The sequence below is a fragment of the Phyllobates terribilis genome, unplaced genomic scaffold, assembly GCF_046119375.1.
Source record: "Phyllobates terribilis strain yellow unplaced genomic scaffold, ASM4611937v1 Scaffold_5__5_contigs__length_657084704, whole genome shotgun sequence".
Classification (NCBI taxonomy): Eukaryota; Metazoa; Chordata; class Amphibia; order Anura; family Dendrobatidae; genus Phyllobates; species Phyllobates terribilis.
The window spans coordinates 437,967,349-437,981,275 of record NW_027362765.1 but is presented as its reverse complement, the minus strand read 5'-3'; the positions used below and the strand labels follow the sequence as shown (position 1 = coordinate 437,981,275).

Genomic DNA, 13,927 nt, shown 5'->3' with positions numbered 1-13,927 from the left:
AGGATGTGCACCTCCACTATATGTAAAACAGTCTCTGGCTCTCGGGGTTCGGAAGTCCCATACGCCGGATCGCTGGACTCATACACTTTCAAAAGGAATAACAGAACTGGCACAAGGAATACTCTACATTTTTATTATTACTGATCTGAGTGAGCAATAAAGAGGTTAAGTTGGTTTACAGCAGCCCTGTCAGCAGGTTGTGTATGACATTGCAGCTGAGCCCCATGCACTTCAATGAAGCCAACACAACCCATGGACAAGTAACATGCTATTTTTTGGCAGAAAACAACCATGTTTTTTGTACGATTCTAATCCTATACAATCCCTTTAAAGAGAATCTGTCAACAGGTTTTTGCAATCTGAGAGCAGCTTGATGGAGGGGCAGAGACCCGGAATCCAGCTATGTGTCACTTACTGGGCTGTGTTTTGCTGTTTAAATAGAATCAGTGTTTTATCAGCAGGAGATTATCACTAGAGGACGAGGTGTCTCGTGCCTCCTGGTCCAACCACATCCTCACCACTGATTAGCAGCTTTTTGTCAATATACAGTGCGCACAGAAAGCTGCCAGTCAGTGGTGTGGGTGGGGTTATACAGGTCTCAGCATTCTGAGCTCTGCTAGATCTGTAGCAGAAAAAAACAGGGATTGTATCACAACTGCTGCACCCAGTAAACTAAGTGTTGCATCTCTGGAATCAGGGTTTCTGCCCCTACATCATGCTGCTCTCAGATTACATAGTAAAACCTTCTGGCAGATTCTTTTTACATAATTCTTCACCCATGTATTATAAAAAGACAACTTTATGCCCTAATATGAACTTTCACTGGATAATCTTTGGGTCACACTTACAGACTCACTGTATATCAAAGTAAACCCCAGTGATTGCACCACCAGTATTCTGCATGATCGCTGGGGCTTACAGGCATGCCCAAGTGCATGCAGCACAGATATGTGTCCTGATGTATAAAGTAATCACATATGTGTCCTGCAGTTCAGCAACTGTTAAATTAAGTCTGTGCATACATACCTTTATTTTTTTGCATTTTTTATTTAAAAGGATTGCATATTAGAAATTCTTGCTACCATCAGCAAAAGGTTAAACATGCCACTGCATCGAACCGCCCCTTAAAAATAATCACCAGAATGGTGATGCTCAATCTCCATGAAATATAGGAGAGGACTAGCATTGAGAAGAGCGTGGCTCCCGTCCAGATGCCGCTTTCCACTACACGTCCCTTTTTAGCTAATCAGCTTTCAGCGTGAGTAATGTGCCTCACTGCGGTGCTGTCTGTCCTGCCCACCGTCCATCTGGGAGACGGACGGTCAGAGGGAATGATTGAGTGACAGCTTCAAGAGGACTTACCCTGGCAGTCCTGTCCCTGGAGCCGCTGACTATAATTCCTCCGTGACAATCCACGCAGTTCACGTCTTGCTCGTGTGCGGTGAACTGGATGCCGGCAGTGCTGTGAAGATCATGAAGGGCGATCTTTCCATCCCTGCAGGAAGATCCAAGTCAGAGAATCATTAAAGGAATCCAAGGAGAGAAGTGCCTGGCAGAGCTTGTGCTGCAGGTATACCCCGAGCTCTGCGTGTAAATCACCGCAAACAAGAACTTAAAAGCTAATTGCCATTTCAATTTTTATTATATAAATCAATAGTACATGTGAAAAAAGCTTTGTAATAATTCTGATCAGAGAAATCGGATTCTTTTTCTTCCTGGACTGATCTTTCACTCTTAAAAGGGAATCTGTCACCAGGTTTTTTTTTCTACCCCATCTGACAGCACCATGATGTACGGGCGGAGATCTTGATTCCAGTGATGTGTCGCTTACTGAGCTGCTTGCTGCAGTTTTCTCTTCTGCTGATCTAGAAGTTGTCTGAACGCTGAGCTCTGTATAGCTTCGCCCACATCACTGATTGGCAGCTTTCTGTCTATGCACAGAGCTGATCTGCCAATCAGTGGTGGGGAAGGAGTTACACACAGCTCATGAATATGGAGGACTAAATGACAGTAGGTTTACTGGTCCTCTAATGATAATCTCTTGCTGATAAAACAGTTTTTTTGTAAAAACTACAGCAAGCTGCTGAGTAAGTGACTCATCGCTGGTATCAAGGTCTCTACATTATGTTGCTCTCAGATTAGGAGGCAAAAACTTGGTGACTGATTCCTTTTAAGTCACTGTCTTCAGTGAATGCAGATTTTCACATTACTGAGAAAGGAGATGACAGTTGGTGCTCATGAGATTCTATGGAGCGTGAAGGATAAGGAGCGAGAGGCAGACACAGACATTCTGCTCCAAGTTCTCCTGGAAAGACAGTTCAGCCACATGCACACATTCAGTATTTGGTCAGTTTTTTACCTCAGTATTTGTAAGCCAAAACCAGGTGAGGAACAATCAGAGGAAAAGTATAATAGAAACACGTCACCACTTCTGTATTTATCACCCACTCCTGGTTTAGGCTTCCTAATACTGAGGTATAATACTGACCAAATACTGAACGTGTGAACATGGCCTCACACTATGAATCTCCCTATATCTGAATCCAGACACACAAGGAGCAGGAGATCACAGGTTATAACAGTCTAGAACATAATCTAATTATATTCTAAAAAAACTGTTTAAAAAACAAAAAATAATCTGGTTCTCATTTATCATAAATGTTTGCCACCCGTAGCAGCCAATCAGAACTCAGCTTTTAATTCAATAATTCCATAACTCATGCTGGTTACTAGGTTTAGATAAATCACACTAGTTGCAACCATAAATCTCACCTTGTATAAATGTTTTAATATTTTATATTATTTGTTTTTTGGGGTTTTTTTTCCATTCGGGTTTGGAAAACTCCTTTAAGAAATAATAGCCAAGCTCTGATTGTTTGCTGTAGCAAATAAGACCACTTTAGGGGAACCGGTCACGTGAAAAAACGCTATTAACCTGCTAATATGGGGTTAATCTGCAGGTTAATAGCGTTCTGAACCTGCCCACCGCATGCACTGAGAGCCCCTCTGCCAGGAGGAAATTAACTTTATTTCTCTCGGTAGCATTCAAGTCAAGGGGATGGCGCGGATGCGGGTCCAGTCACCGCTCTGTGTATAAAGAGCGGCGGCAGTAATCGCTCCCCCGGCACTGACTGACAGCCGGCCCTAATGCTTTTGTTGCTGTCAGTCAGTGCTGGAGGTGCAGATAAATCGCTGTTCTCTAAACACGTAGCAGTGACTGAGCCCGCGCCGGCGCCACCCCATGGCTACCACCCAACCGTTACCAGGAGGAATAAAGTTAATTTCCTCCCGGCAGCGGGGCTTTCAGTGTCGGCGCCGGGCAGGTTCAGAATACTATTAACCTGCAGATTAACTCCACACCTGCAGGTTAAGAGTGATTTTTGACGTGACAGGTTCCCTTTAAATGTTAAGACAGTTTTGCTATTTCAAGTGTGCATAAGAAAGCTGGTCCTGCTATGTTGATCAGCCCGCAGTCCATCCTAACAGGCTTCAGTTCTTAGAAAAGAACGCTCACAGGGAAGTTTTAGGGTATGTTCTTCCGTCGGGTTTGTTTCTGTGGGTTTTTGCCACGAAAGAGGCAGCATTTTACTGCCCAGCAAAGTGAGCGAGATTTCTGAACACTCATGCATGTGTTTTATGCAGCAAATACTTAACGTGTGCACATACCCTTATTTTTGCATACACCAATCTATGGCCATAATTCTATGTATTTGTAATGCTAGCGATCACACTTATTTTAGGTGAATAGAGCACAGCTAAAATGCCTCCATAACCCATAAACTGACTTGGCCGTTTTGTGAGGGTCCTATTTTGATATCTCCACTTATCAAAACCGGATAAGGATGCTCCATAAATACGATATGCATATGGTTGATAAGTATTGTGACACATTACCAGTCTAGCAGCCAAGACGGGACGAACTCAAAGTTAATGTCCACAGCTTTGTATGAAATTTTCAGGGAGAACACACAAATGTGACGCCCAATGCTCCATTTCTGGCTATGTAAGACGTGTACGCCTAAGTGTTACCTGCCGTGTTCACCGGGAATCTGTCCAATCCAGATTCATCTGTCAGATGGTCAGAGGGTTCAGATCCATCCGTCACTACACAGAACAAGTTGCCAATGACAGTGTGCACTACACGACCCAATCCAATATTTGTCAGTGATTATTATGAGATTTGGATGTAGCTGCAAAGCCACAGAAATATGATCTCTGAATATATCAATGAACAGTTCCGATGCCAATAGTGCTTAAAGGAAATCCCTCCAGGTTTTTGCCACCTAATCTTAGCGCAGCATAATGTAGAGACACAGACCCTGATTCCATCGATGTGTCACTTACTGGGCTGCTTGTTACAACTTAAATAATATCACAGTTTTATCAGCAGGAGATTATTCACTAGAAGGCTAGTAAATCTGCTGTCAGGTAGCCCTCCTTATTCATGAACCCCAACCCCACTACTGATAAGCAGCTTTCTGCCTATGCACAGTGTACACAGAAAGCTGCCAATCAGAGGTGTTGGCGGGGTTATACAAATCTCAGCATTCAGAGAACTGCTAGATCTACAGCAGATAAAACAGGGATTTTATCAAAAGTGCAGCAAGCAGCCCAGTAAGTGATACATTTTTTGAATCAGGGTCTCTGACTCCCCTACATTATCAGTACTCACAGATGGGGTAACAAAAACTTGGTGACAGATTTATTTTAAAGAACGGATTTGGAACTTGACCACCGTAACCAAAAATGGATACCTGCTACCCTTGGTGACCCCAAACTGCAAGCCTCTGTGGTCTTCTATGGGTAAGAAAAGAAAAAAAGGGTTGTCCAGCTACCGCCAAAATCAAAAATTAAATTTCTTTGTGAAAATTATTAAAAACATAATTTATTGATATAAAAATAGAAAAATTACATAACACTAGTCCTACACTTTTCCACGCTCTTAATTATGAGTGGTCTTCTGCTGGGTGACGACGCTGTTGTAGTCTTTAGTCTTTGCCTCTTACTAGTTACAGCAACTCTATACATTATTGTGATAAACTGACTTGTTGGAAATCTCATGCTATGACAAAACCATAAGGAAAGTCACAAAGCATGACTTAAGAGGGATCTATCCAAATTTAAACCCCTGTACAAATAACCGCTTATGGCATATGGTCATTATAGAATGGTGTTCACTAATTAAGACCCTCATCTATGAGCCAGAAAGAAGGGCCACTCTGCATGGGGTCACTATTCTGTAACATAAGGATGGTCATTTATTTGTATGGCCGCCTTTGAAGGCTAGGGCAATGAGTGCTATGCAACACTATATGAAATCATACACTATATGAAATCTTATGATTTCATATAGTGTCACATAGCGACCTGTGGCCTATTGAGACTTCAACACAGTCCCAAATATTTCCCAGTGTGTAGGATTTTCTGTCGCTGGTCGCAAATCACAAGCGAATCACTTGCAATGGAAGGCAATGCAAGTTGCATGCGATTGTGAGTTGTCTACAATTAAGCTGGGGTTTTTCAAAGGCAAAAGAGCTCTAAAATAGTTGTGCAGCAGCAAGTTACACAAATGCTATTGGTCGGGTGATATGTCTGCGTATTGCTGTCGAGTTCATAAAATCATAGAATGTTAGAGTTGGAAGGGACCTCCAGGGTCATCGTGTCCAACCCTCTGCTCAATGCAGGAATCACTAAACCATCTCAGACAGATGTCTGTCCAGCCTCTGTTTGAAGACTTCCATTGAAGGAGACCTCACCACCTCTCATGGCCGCCTGTTCCACTCATTGATCACCATCACTGTCAAAAAGTTTTTTCTAATATCTAATCTTTATCTTCTCCCTTTCAGTTTCATTCCATTGCTTCTCGTGTTTCCATGTGCAAATGAGAATAAGGATGATCCCTCTACAGTGTGACAGCCCTTCAGATATTTGGAGACAGCTATTAAGTCTCCTCTTAGCCTTATTGTAAACATTCCCAGATCCTCTAACCGTTCCTCGTAGCACATAGTTTGCAGTCCGCTCACCATCCTGGTAGCTCTTCTCTAAACTTGCTCCAGTTTTTCAATGTTTTTTTTTAAATGTGTTGCCCAGAACTGGACACAGTATTCCAGATGAGGTCTGACCAAGGAGGAGTAGAGAGGGATAATTCCTTCACGTGATCTAGACTCTATGCTTCTTTTAATATATCCCAGAATTGTCTTTGCCTTTTTTGCTGCTGCATCACACTATTGACTCATGTGTAGTCTGTGATTTATTAGTATACCCAAGTCTTTTTCATAAGTGCTGTTGCTTAGTTCTATTCCTCCCATTCTGTAGATGCTATTTTTATTTTTCTTGCCCATAAGTAGAATCTTGCATTTCTCCGTTAAATACCATTCTATTAGTCGCTGCCCATCGTTCAAGCTTATCTAGATCCTCCTGAATCCTTTCTGTCTTCGCTAGCGTTAGCTATCCCTCCTAGCTTTGCATCGTCTGCAAATTTGATTTGTTTACCTTCAGTTCCCTTATCTAGACCATTTATAAAAAATTTGAACAGCACTGAGGCCTAAGGCTACGTGCACACGTGGAGCATTTGCAGCAGATTTATCTACACACGAAAAAAAACAGCGTCTTGGCAGTGAAAAATGCTATGTAAAAGAAGCACAATTTTTATGCGCTCCCACTCAATCATTTGAATGTGTGAAAAATGCTGCAAAAACGTTGGATTGGATTTGGAAAAACACTTTGATGCTTCAAATCTGTAAAGTAAAACTAAGCAGAGTGTGCATGAGATTCCAGAGGGCTCATCCACTTTGCTGGTACTGTAATACGCAGCCATAAAGACCTGAATGACAGTGGCTATTCCCATCAAAGACAGCTATCTGCTGAGGTGGCAAGAAGCAGGACCCGGCTAGATCAGCTGATTGCGGTCTCTATGGGACTACCCCTTTAATTGATGGACTTGTCTGTATGCTTGCATTGGATGCACTTACATCTTAGTGGCCATTGTCAAACCCTTGAATGAGTCCTATAATGTTTGTGCCTGGTGTTAGGAATAGGAGTTTGGACTTGAAATCCTTTGATTTTACTGATAATGCGGGCCACTAAATTAAATCTCAATATACTAAATGTAGTAAAAAATAAATAAATGAAGATTATATGGTTAAGTACAACAGCGAAGGGCAGATGATTTGTGCTTTGCACCAGCACCGAGTCCTGCAATCATCCCGATGAGTCAAGACGAGTGATAGCACAGGAAAAAGACGATTAGACCATACATTAGGGATCAAAGGAAATCTTAGTTATAATGTTTCCAGCTATAAAATGTTGCTCAAAGGAAACATAATTGATATAATTCCTTTACATGCCCCTGTCCAGGCTTACTTTAGTAAGGATTCCATTAAAAATTCCACTCCAAACATTTTTTTTTTCCTTCTTCTTCCCATCACTTTGAGGATGCTAAATGGATCACCCGGCTGATGTCTTAACATTTTCCGATGCAGTTGGCATTAGACACAAAAGGTGATGCTGCAGAGCTGCGCTCCCCACCTGCCTCGGCAGGCTTATCCACTGAACTCACCTGTGAGCAATGCAGCAGAGCTCGCTGTGGGATGAGTCAGACCATTTATCTCTTTTATGAAGAGGATTATCGTCTAACACTCTTCTGCTCGTACTGACATTTTAGTGTGAATCTTCAAAAAGCCATGACCTCAGCCCAGGTTTAGGCTTCAGATACATTGTACCTTTGAAGAACTACATTGTCTTATTTCTACGTGTTGGGGCAAAAGTTGTATCCTTCCATGATGAATGGGCGCTGCACCGGAGATCAAAAAGTACTAAAAATGCCAAAGCCTAGGAATGACAAACAATAGCAGATAAGCAACCTGAGGGAATGTCAGCCTTGCACTTGGCATACGAGATTTGTTCCCTCCAGTTTGCATGTACCCTATAACTGCATGTGGCCATGAAAGGTGCGCTCTGGAAGACCTGGCTGGGCAGATTCATCTATATATTTATATTGGGATTTTTTTATATCAATACCTAAATAAATATGACAATCCAGCTCAACTCCACTTTTATGAAGCCTCCATGCAACACATATAAAAAGAATCCAGAGTTTCCGAGTCAACGCTAAAGTGTTTCCAGCACTTTTCTATCTAGACAGTGCCCTGGTGATCAACTTTTGAGAAGGGTTAATGAGCAGACACTGATAAATCTGCTTGATTGGGACTTCATTGGGTGCCATGCAATACTAATCACCCCCTGCAGCAGCTCAGTCAATGGACACTCTTCCTTAGAAAATTCTTCGTTCTGTGAGATTCCGGAGTCGTCTTGCCTGCACTACTAAGATGTATCCATCAAAGACCTGTCCTATGGTAATATAGTGAGATCTGGAAAGCTCAGCTACTTGTCTCCACATTCACAGATTACAATCTCGGTGTAGTCAAGCTTTCTTCCACCTAGCCTCTACTTCTTGTACAGTTGCCAACTGCATGTTAACGTACAAATGTTTTATGGATAACACAAAAGAAAACGGCATCAACGTACCCTCCGCCACTGATTATGTGAGAATCGGAGATAACAAAGCGACAGACATCTTCCTGATGACCCAAGAACTTTGCAAAGGGTCTTTTGTGAAGTCGGCCACCATTGGTGTGCAGCTGGTGGGCTCTGATTTCTTCAGCCTGAGTAAAATATAACACATTCCCATCTACTTGCAGCCAGGGCATCAAACTAAAAGAAAGGAGAAAAGTGTAATCATACAAGAAAAAGAAAGTAATAAAACATTTGCATTCTATTTAACCCTAGGATATGCCATAACTACAATGTTGGGTGGTGAATGTCTAACCTGTGGGACCCAAAGATCAGTCCACAGAGGTCTATAGATAAATCCGATGTATACAAAGGGATATTTGTAAATGGCGTATAAGATATGTGCACAGATTGACAAGGTGCGAACAGAGCCTAAATGTAATGGGACAACCTACTACTGCTTCCAGCTGCCCAGCATCTGACTTTTGGATGAGGATGCAATGTGATGTATGGCAAAACCAAAAATAATGCAAAACTACAGGTGGTCGATGGACTGTATGCAATACTGATTTTGGCTTTTGTGAGAAAAGTAATCACATGTGTACAACATAAGGGATTATTTCCATAAGTAATAACTGTATTTTCAGCACATTCTGATATCATATGGCAATGGTTACACCGAGCTGCACGGTACAACATAGGCACTCTGAAAAGTGACTGCGAGCGGCACTCTCTGGAGGACGGTGTGTGGCACAGTTAGGCAACTGTTGGCAACATATGTGGGAACCCACAGCTTAGCTGCTGAATACAAATTACATGGTGAAATCAGCGACTGACATTAAGTTACCACTTCTCCTTAAAGAGAGGTTCTGCAGCAGCTGTGGTGTGAATGCTAATTTAGTAATTCACATTATGACTTCACCTATGCTTAATATACTATATGTAATTTTTACAGTATGGGATACAGTAGCCAATATTAAACAGCCAATGAGGTGGAAGCACCGTGACATTTAACAGGTTAACTTATTGGCTGAATGTTTGGCTTTAATCCCATGAGTGGTGAAACCACAAATCCTGCTCCTACTGCGCAGGACAATGATTTGGGTGAAGGAGCGCAGGTGAATAAATACCACAAACCACAGAGATGTGTATAATCCGCCTCTGGATTTGGTTTACAGCATCCTTGGCCCTGTAGGATTTCTAAACTATAGACCACAGGACGGCATAGATGTCAGATGAAGCAGAACTAGGGAGCATGCAGAGCATCTTAAAGGGAAGCTCCACGTAGGGTGCCAAGTATATATTCCCAACTCATGGACAAGTTGTATGTAATGAAATATGTCGAGATCATTGGCTGCGGACTCGGAGATCCCTTTTTGAGTGTAGCGAAAAAGTTATGGGAGTTGTTGGGGCTTTTTATCTTTTAGAGAGGGTGGGGGGGGGGTTGCTATCTTTTTCCTTATAGCCAATACAGAGTCCAGATTTTAAATTTCCATGAGATTTGCTTTCACTTTTTAAGTTAAGAAATGCTTTCTGTGCTCGCTTGTGCTTTTTTTTTTTAAATGCAAGATTATGTACCTGGTTTCAATGATTTAAAGGGGTTGTCCACGGCTTGGTTGTCCAAATGCTGCGGTTCCCCAAGTAAAATAAGAAAAGCTTATATTCACCTCTCGCCCCTGCATTGTTCCGGCAATTTCGGAATTTTTACCCGGACAAAAATGGTTAGCTGGTGCCCCCAGGAAGAAGTTAGAGAAGCAAAAATTGAGCTGGGGCAGGGGGACAGACCAGACCTGCTATACTGCACTAACCTTACAGCAAACAGCTAACCATTTTTGTCCAAGTAAAATGCCTAACAAATCTACTATTACTAATATCTTAGAGAGAAACTGATTTACTGGAGAGGGACATAACATGGTGGGCAAATTGTAGACAACTATAATTACACAGGGAAAATAACTTCTTGCACTGCCATTATACTCTGAACTAATATCTATGGTGTTTTCCTGCAAATATAATCAGCTATGCAGAAGTGGGATGTCCTTTTAAATTATTTTTATTGTATATTTTATGAATTGTCTAAATAAACTTTGGCGTTTTTATTTTGTGTTTCTCTCATGTGTGTGCTGCAATTCACACAAGGTTTTTTTTATAACGGATCTGTGTGTCCGTTCTGTTATACATGACTTATTCTAATCCATCTTTGCGGAACTTGTTCAAGTTTTAGTATATCCATCAATAATGGATCATCCAATTTACATCAGTTTTCCATCCATTATTAACTGGATCCAATGCTCGGTGTTAATGGAAAAAATAATTCAATTTATCAGCTTGTCTTTATAAACAGATGAGGAAAAAAATAATGGCTGTAGAATGGATGATACATGGGAAAATGGAAATGGATGTGTGAATGTAGCTTAAGTCATATCCATTTCTGGGGAAACTTGGTGACAACCACCATGGCCATCATTAAAGGGAACTTGTCCAGCCCGATAACACTATTAACCTGCAGATATAAGGTCAATCTATAGGTTAATAGTGTTACGCAGGTGCCCAGCAGCTGTACTCAAAGTGTGGCACAGAGAAAATGAACTTTATGTCTCCCGGGAGCCGACGGCTTTCAGTCATGAAGGGGTGCCTGGGGCAATTACAGTCACGGCTCACAGCACTGACAGCAGCGGATGTAAGCTTGGCCGGCACTGACTGACAGCCGGTCAGCAATGCATCAGTGCACAACCGGCTGCACTGAAGTTTTTCCCCATTGAGATCAAAATGGTTTAAACAGATCAAAACATAGAAAAAAAAAAACACCTTCCTGCTGAAGCTTTCTGGCAAAAAACGCATCTAAAAGGCTAATGTGTGAACATACCACAATGGATGAAGAATTCCTTATAGTCAGTGAGCATTATGTTCATCAGCAAGTCACCAGTGAGTGCCCGGACTGGAGGATAATCCAGCCATTACAATAGCAGCGTTAACTATTGAGTAACTATTACTAACTATTGAATTGTATCACAAACCCGGGGCGGACATGAAACATCACATAGTAAAAGGAGCAAACAATTATTGGAAAATGTTCATATGAAATCATCTTCTCCATCCAGTGCGTATCTCACCTACTCAGTGACCAGCGTGATTAATAAAAAGTCTGCATTTCGAGGCAGGAAATGAGATATGGTAATATTCCCACGTGGTGGGGCTCCGGCACTGGTCACCCTTCAGGCATTTCTACACTTAACGCCAGGCGTCTAGATTCTCAATGACAGCAGAGTCATTTCCCGGCGAACTCTGTCATCACAAACAGATGATTATGAAGCGGCCGTGGCAGAGGCAGGAGATGTTTTATGGGGCAGCAGTTCCTGCTCGCACACATTTATCTTTGCTTCTTCGCTTGCAGAGCAGCAGGTACAAAGCGATCCGCTCCACGAGACTTGGGATTTTTACCCTTTTCTTAATTGTGACATATATCACTACGGGTGATACATGAAACTAGAGCTTGGGCTGTGTGCCGCCTTATACTTAACTGCAAAATGTATTTTTGTTGTCCCCCCCATTTTGCAATCTTCTTCCTTTTGGTAAAGACACCCATCTCCTCAGCACCTGGACATGCATCAAAGGGGATGACTACAAAAGCCCCCGATGTCAGCAGCTCTCACATTGTGGAAATGGATTGTGCCTATATGTCAGAGCTGTGTGTAAATATGGCTCCCTGTGGAGACAAACTGGACTTTAAAACTGATTTATACTGGACATTAATCCACAGAAAATCAGCTTTAAAAGACACTGCCATCAATAAGAAGATGTGGCTAATGCCGACAGATGAGGCATGTTATGGAAATGTAACTAGAAGTGTAATTAGTAAGGTTTATTAAGGTACTCGACCCCCTCTGCAGCCCCTCTTCATATATGTTAGGGCATACAGATATAATAAATGGGGTTCCTCTACTCAAGATCCCCTTGACTATGAGCCATGGAGGAAGCTGCTCTGTATGCATGTATTACATAAGGACTATTCACTGATGGTCACATGTAATGCTAAATATCTCCTGTAGTGGCCACTGCAAGGAAAATGAGCAGCTGACGGTAACTTCAGCGGATTGCTGCAGTGGTGACCCTAAAGGGTTGTCCGGGACTTAAATATTGATGGACTAACCTTAGAATAGGTCATCAATGTCTGATCGGTGGGGGTGCAACACCCGGCACCTCATCAGATCTGCTGTTCCCAGTGCTGGTGGTGGCCGGAGCTGCTCAGTTGCACTCTGGGTACTGCATATCGGCCCGCCACTGGAATCAATAAAGGGCGGACGTGCAGCACCCACAGTACTCTGAGCACTTCCAGGCACAACTGAGCAGTTCCAGTATCGCCAGCACCGGGAACAGCCGATCTGATCGGGCGCAGAGGGTCGCACCTCCACCGATCAGACATTGATGACCTATCCTAAGAACAGCCCATCAATGTTAAAGTCCCGGACAACCCCTTTAGGGTATATTCACACATAGCATTTTTGATGCCTTTTCTTCTGCAAGAAAAAAAAGCAAGTTCTGGCTAAAAAAAATAACCACGTAAATTACGCACTTTAGTCATTTTGATCTCAATAGAGAAAAACTGCACTAAAAACACTGAGGCCGTGCTCACATGATGCACTTTTGGGGGTTTTCTTTTTCAGAAATCACAGTTTTTACTGCATTTTTGGAGAATAAAAAAAAAATCAAATAAAAAAAAATGTAATTGTGTGAACGCGACCTGAAAGAAATGACATGGGATAAAATATAATAACTTGGCTCAAACTTAATAGAACAATAAGACAAACACGTAATCAAAACACAGCAGAGAACGTAGACTATAAGAAGACAGGAGTAAGTGTCACTTGCTTGCGTTTCCACTTGAGTAGGGCATCCCGCCGACATCGTCCATTTTTCCAGTTTTGAGAAACCCGTACTCTTTCCTTCACAGGAATTCCAGAAGCCCTGCAGACAAAGACCGGTGTTATTCCTCAAATCCTCGTCTCAAAAAAGCTCTCTGGTTGACATAGGGAATTATACCATTTTGCCTGTCCAACTTCAAGGAAAAGTAAAGCTATGGTACATTTTCCTAGAGTAAGACAGTTCAGCTTGTTAAAAAATGCAAGAAAGGAACAGTAGAAAATAAGAAAAAAAAAATACTGTATATATAAAAAATGCCAAAATCAGTGAGCAGAAAAAACTGCAGCTCAATTAAAATGTCAAAGCATATGATGATTTGTATATATCTCAACCAGTGGAAACTTCCCACAAATCACTTTCAATGGTTTTCAATGGGAAATCTGCAGTGATGTTAATACGGCTGCAAATTTTTCAGACGCGGATTCCAAATCTGTTTGAATCAGTGACGTCACCTACTGAAACGGCATCCAAGGGGTTAATCTGAGTGCAGACCCAT

At 42.0% G+C, this 13,927-nt stretch overlaps 1 protein-coding gene across 1 annotated transcript in view; it reads right to left on the bottom strand.

The window, feature by feature from the left end:
• FBXW4 (F-box and WD repeat domain containing 4) overlaps positions 1-13,927 on the bottom strand; it is a 216,438-nt gene that overhangs the window by 143,542 nt on the left and 58,969 nt on the right. Inside the window, exons 2-4 of the mRNA XM_073685282.1 lie at positions 13,381-13,476; positions 8,527-8,712; positions 1,363-1,495 (exon numbers count right to left, since the gene is read on the bottom strand). Coding sequence (XP_073541383.1) covers positions 1,363-1,495; positions 8,527-8,712; positions 13,381-13,476 — 415 coding nt within the window. The remainder of the gene's footprint in view (positions 1-1,362; positions 1,496-8,526; positions 8,713-13,380; positions 13,477-13,927) is intronic.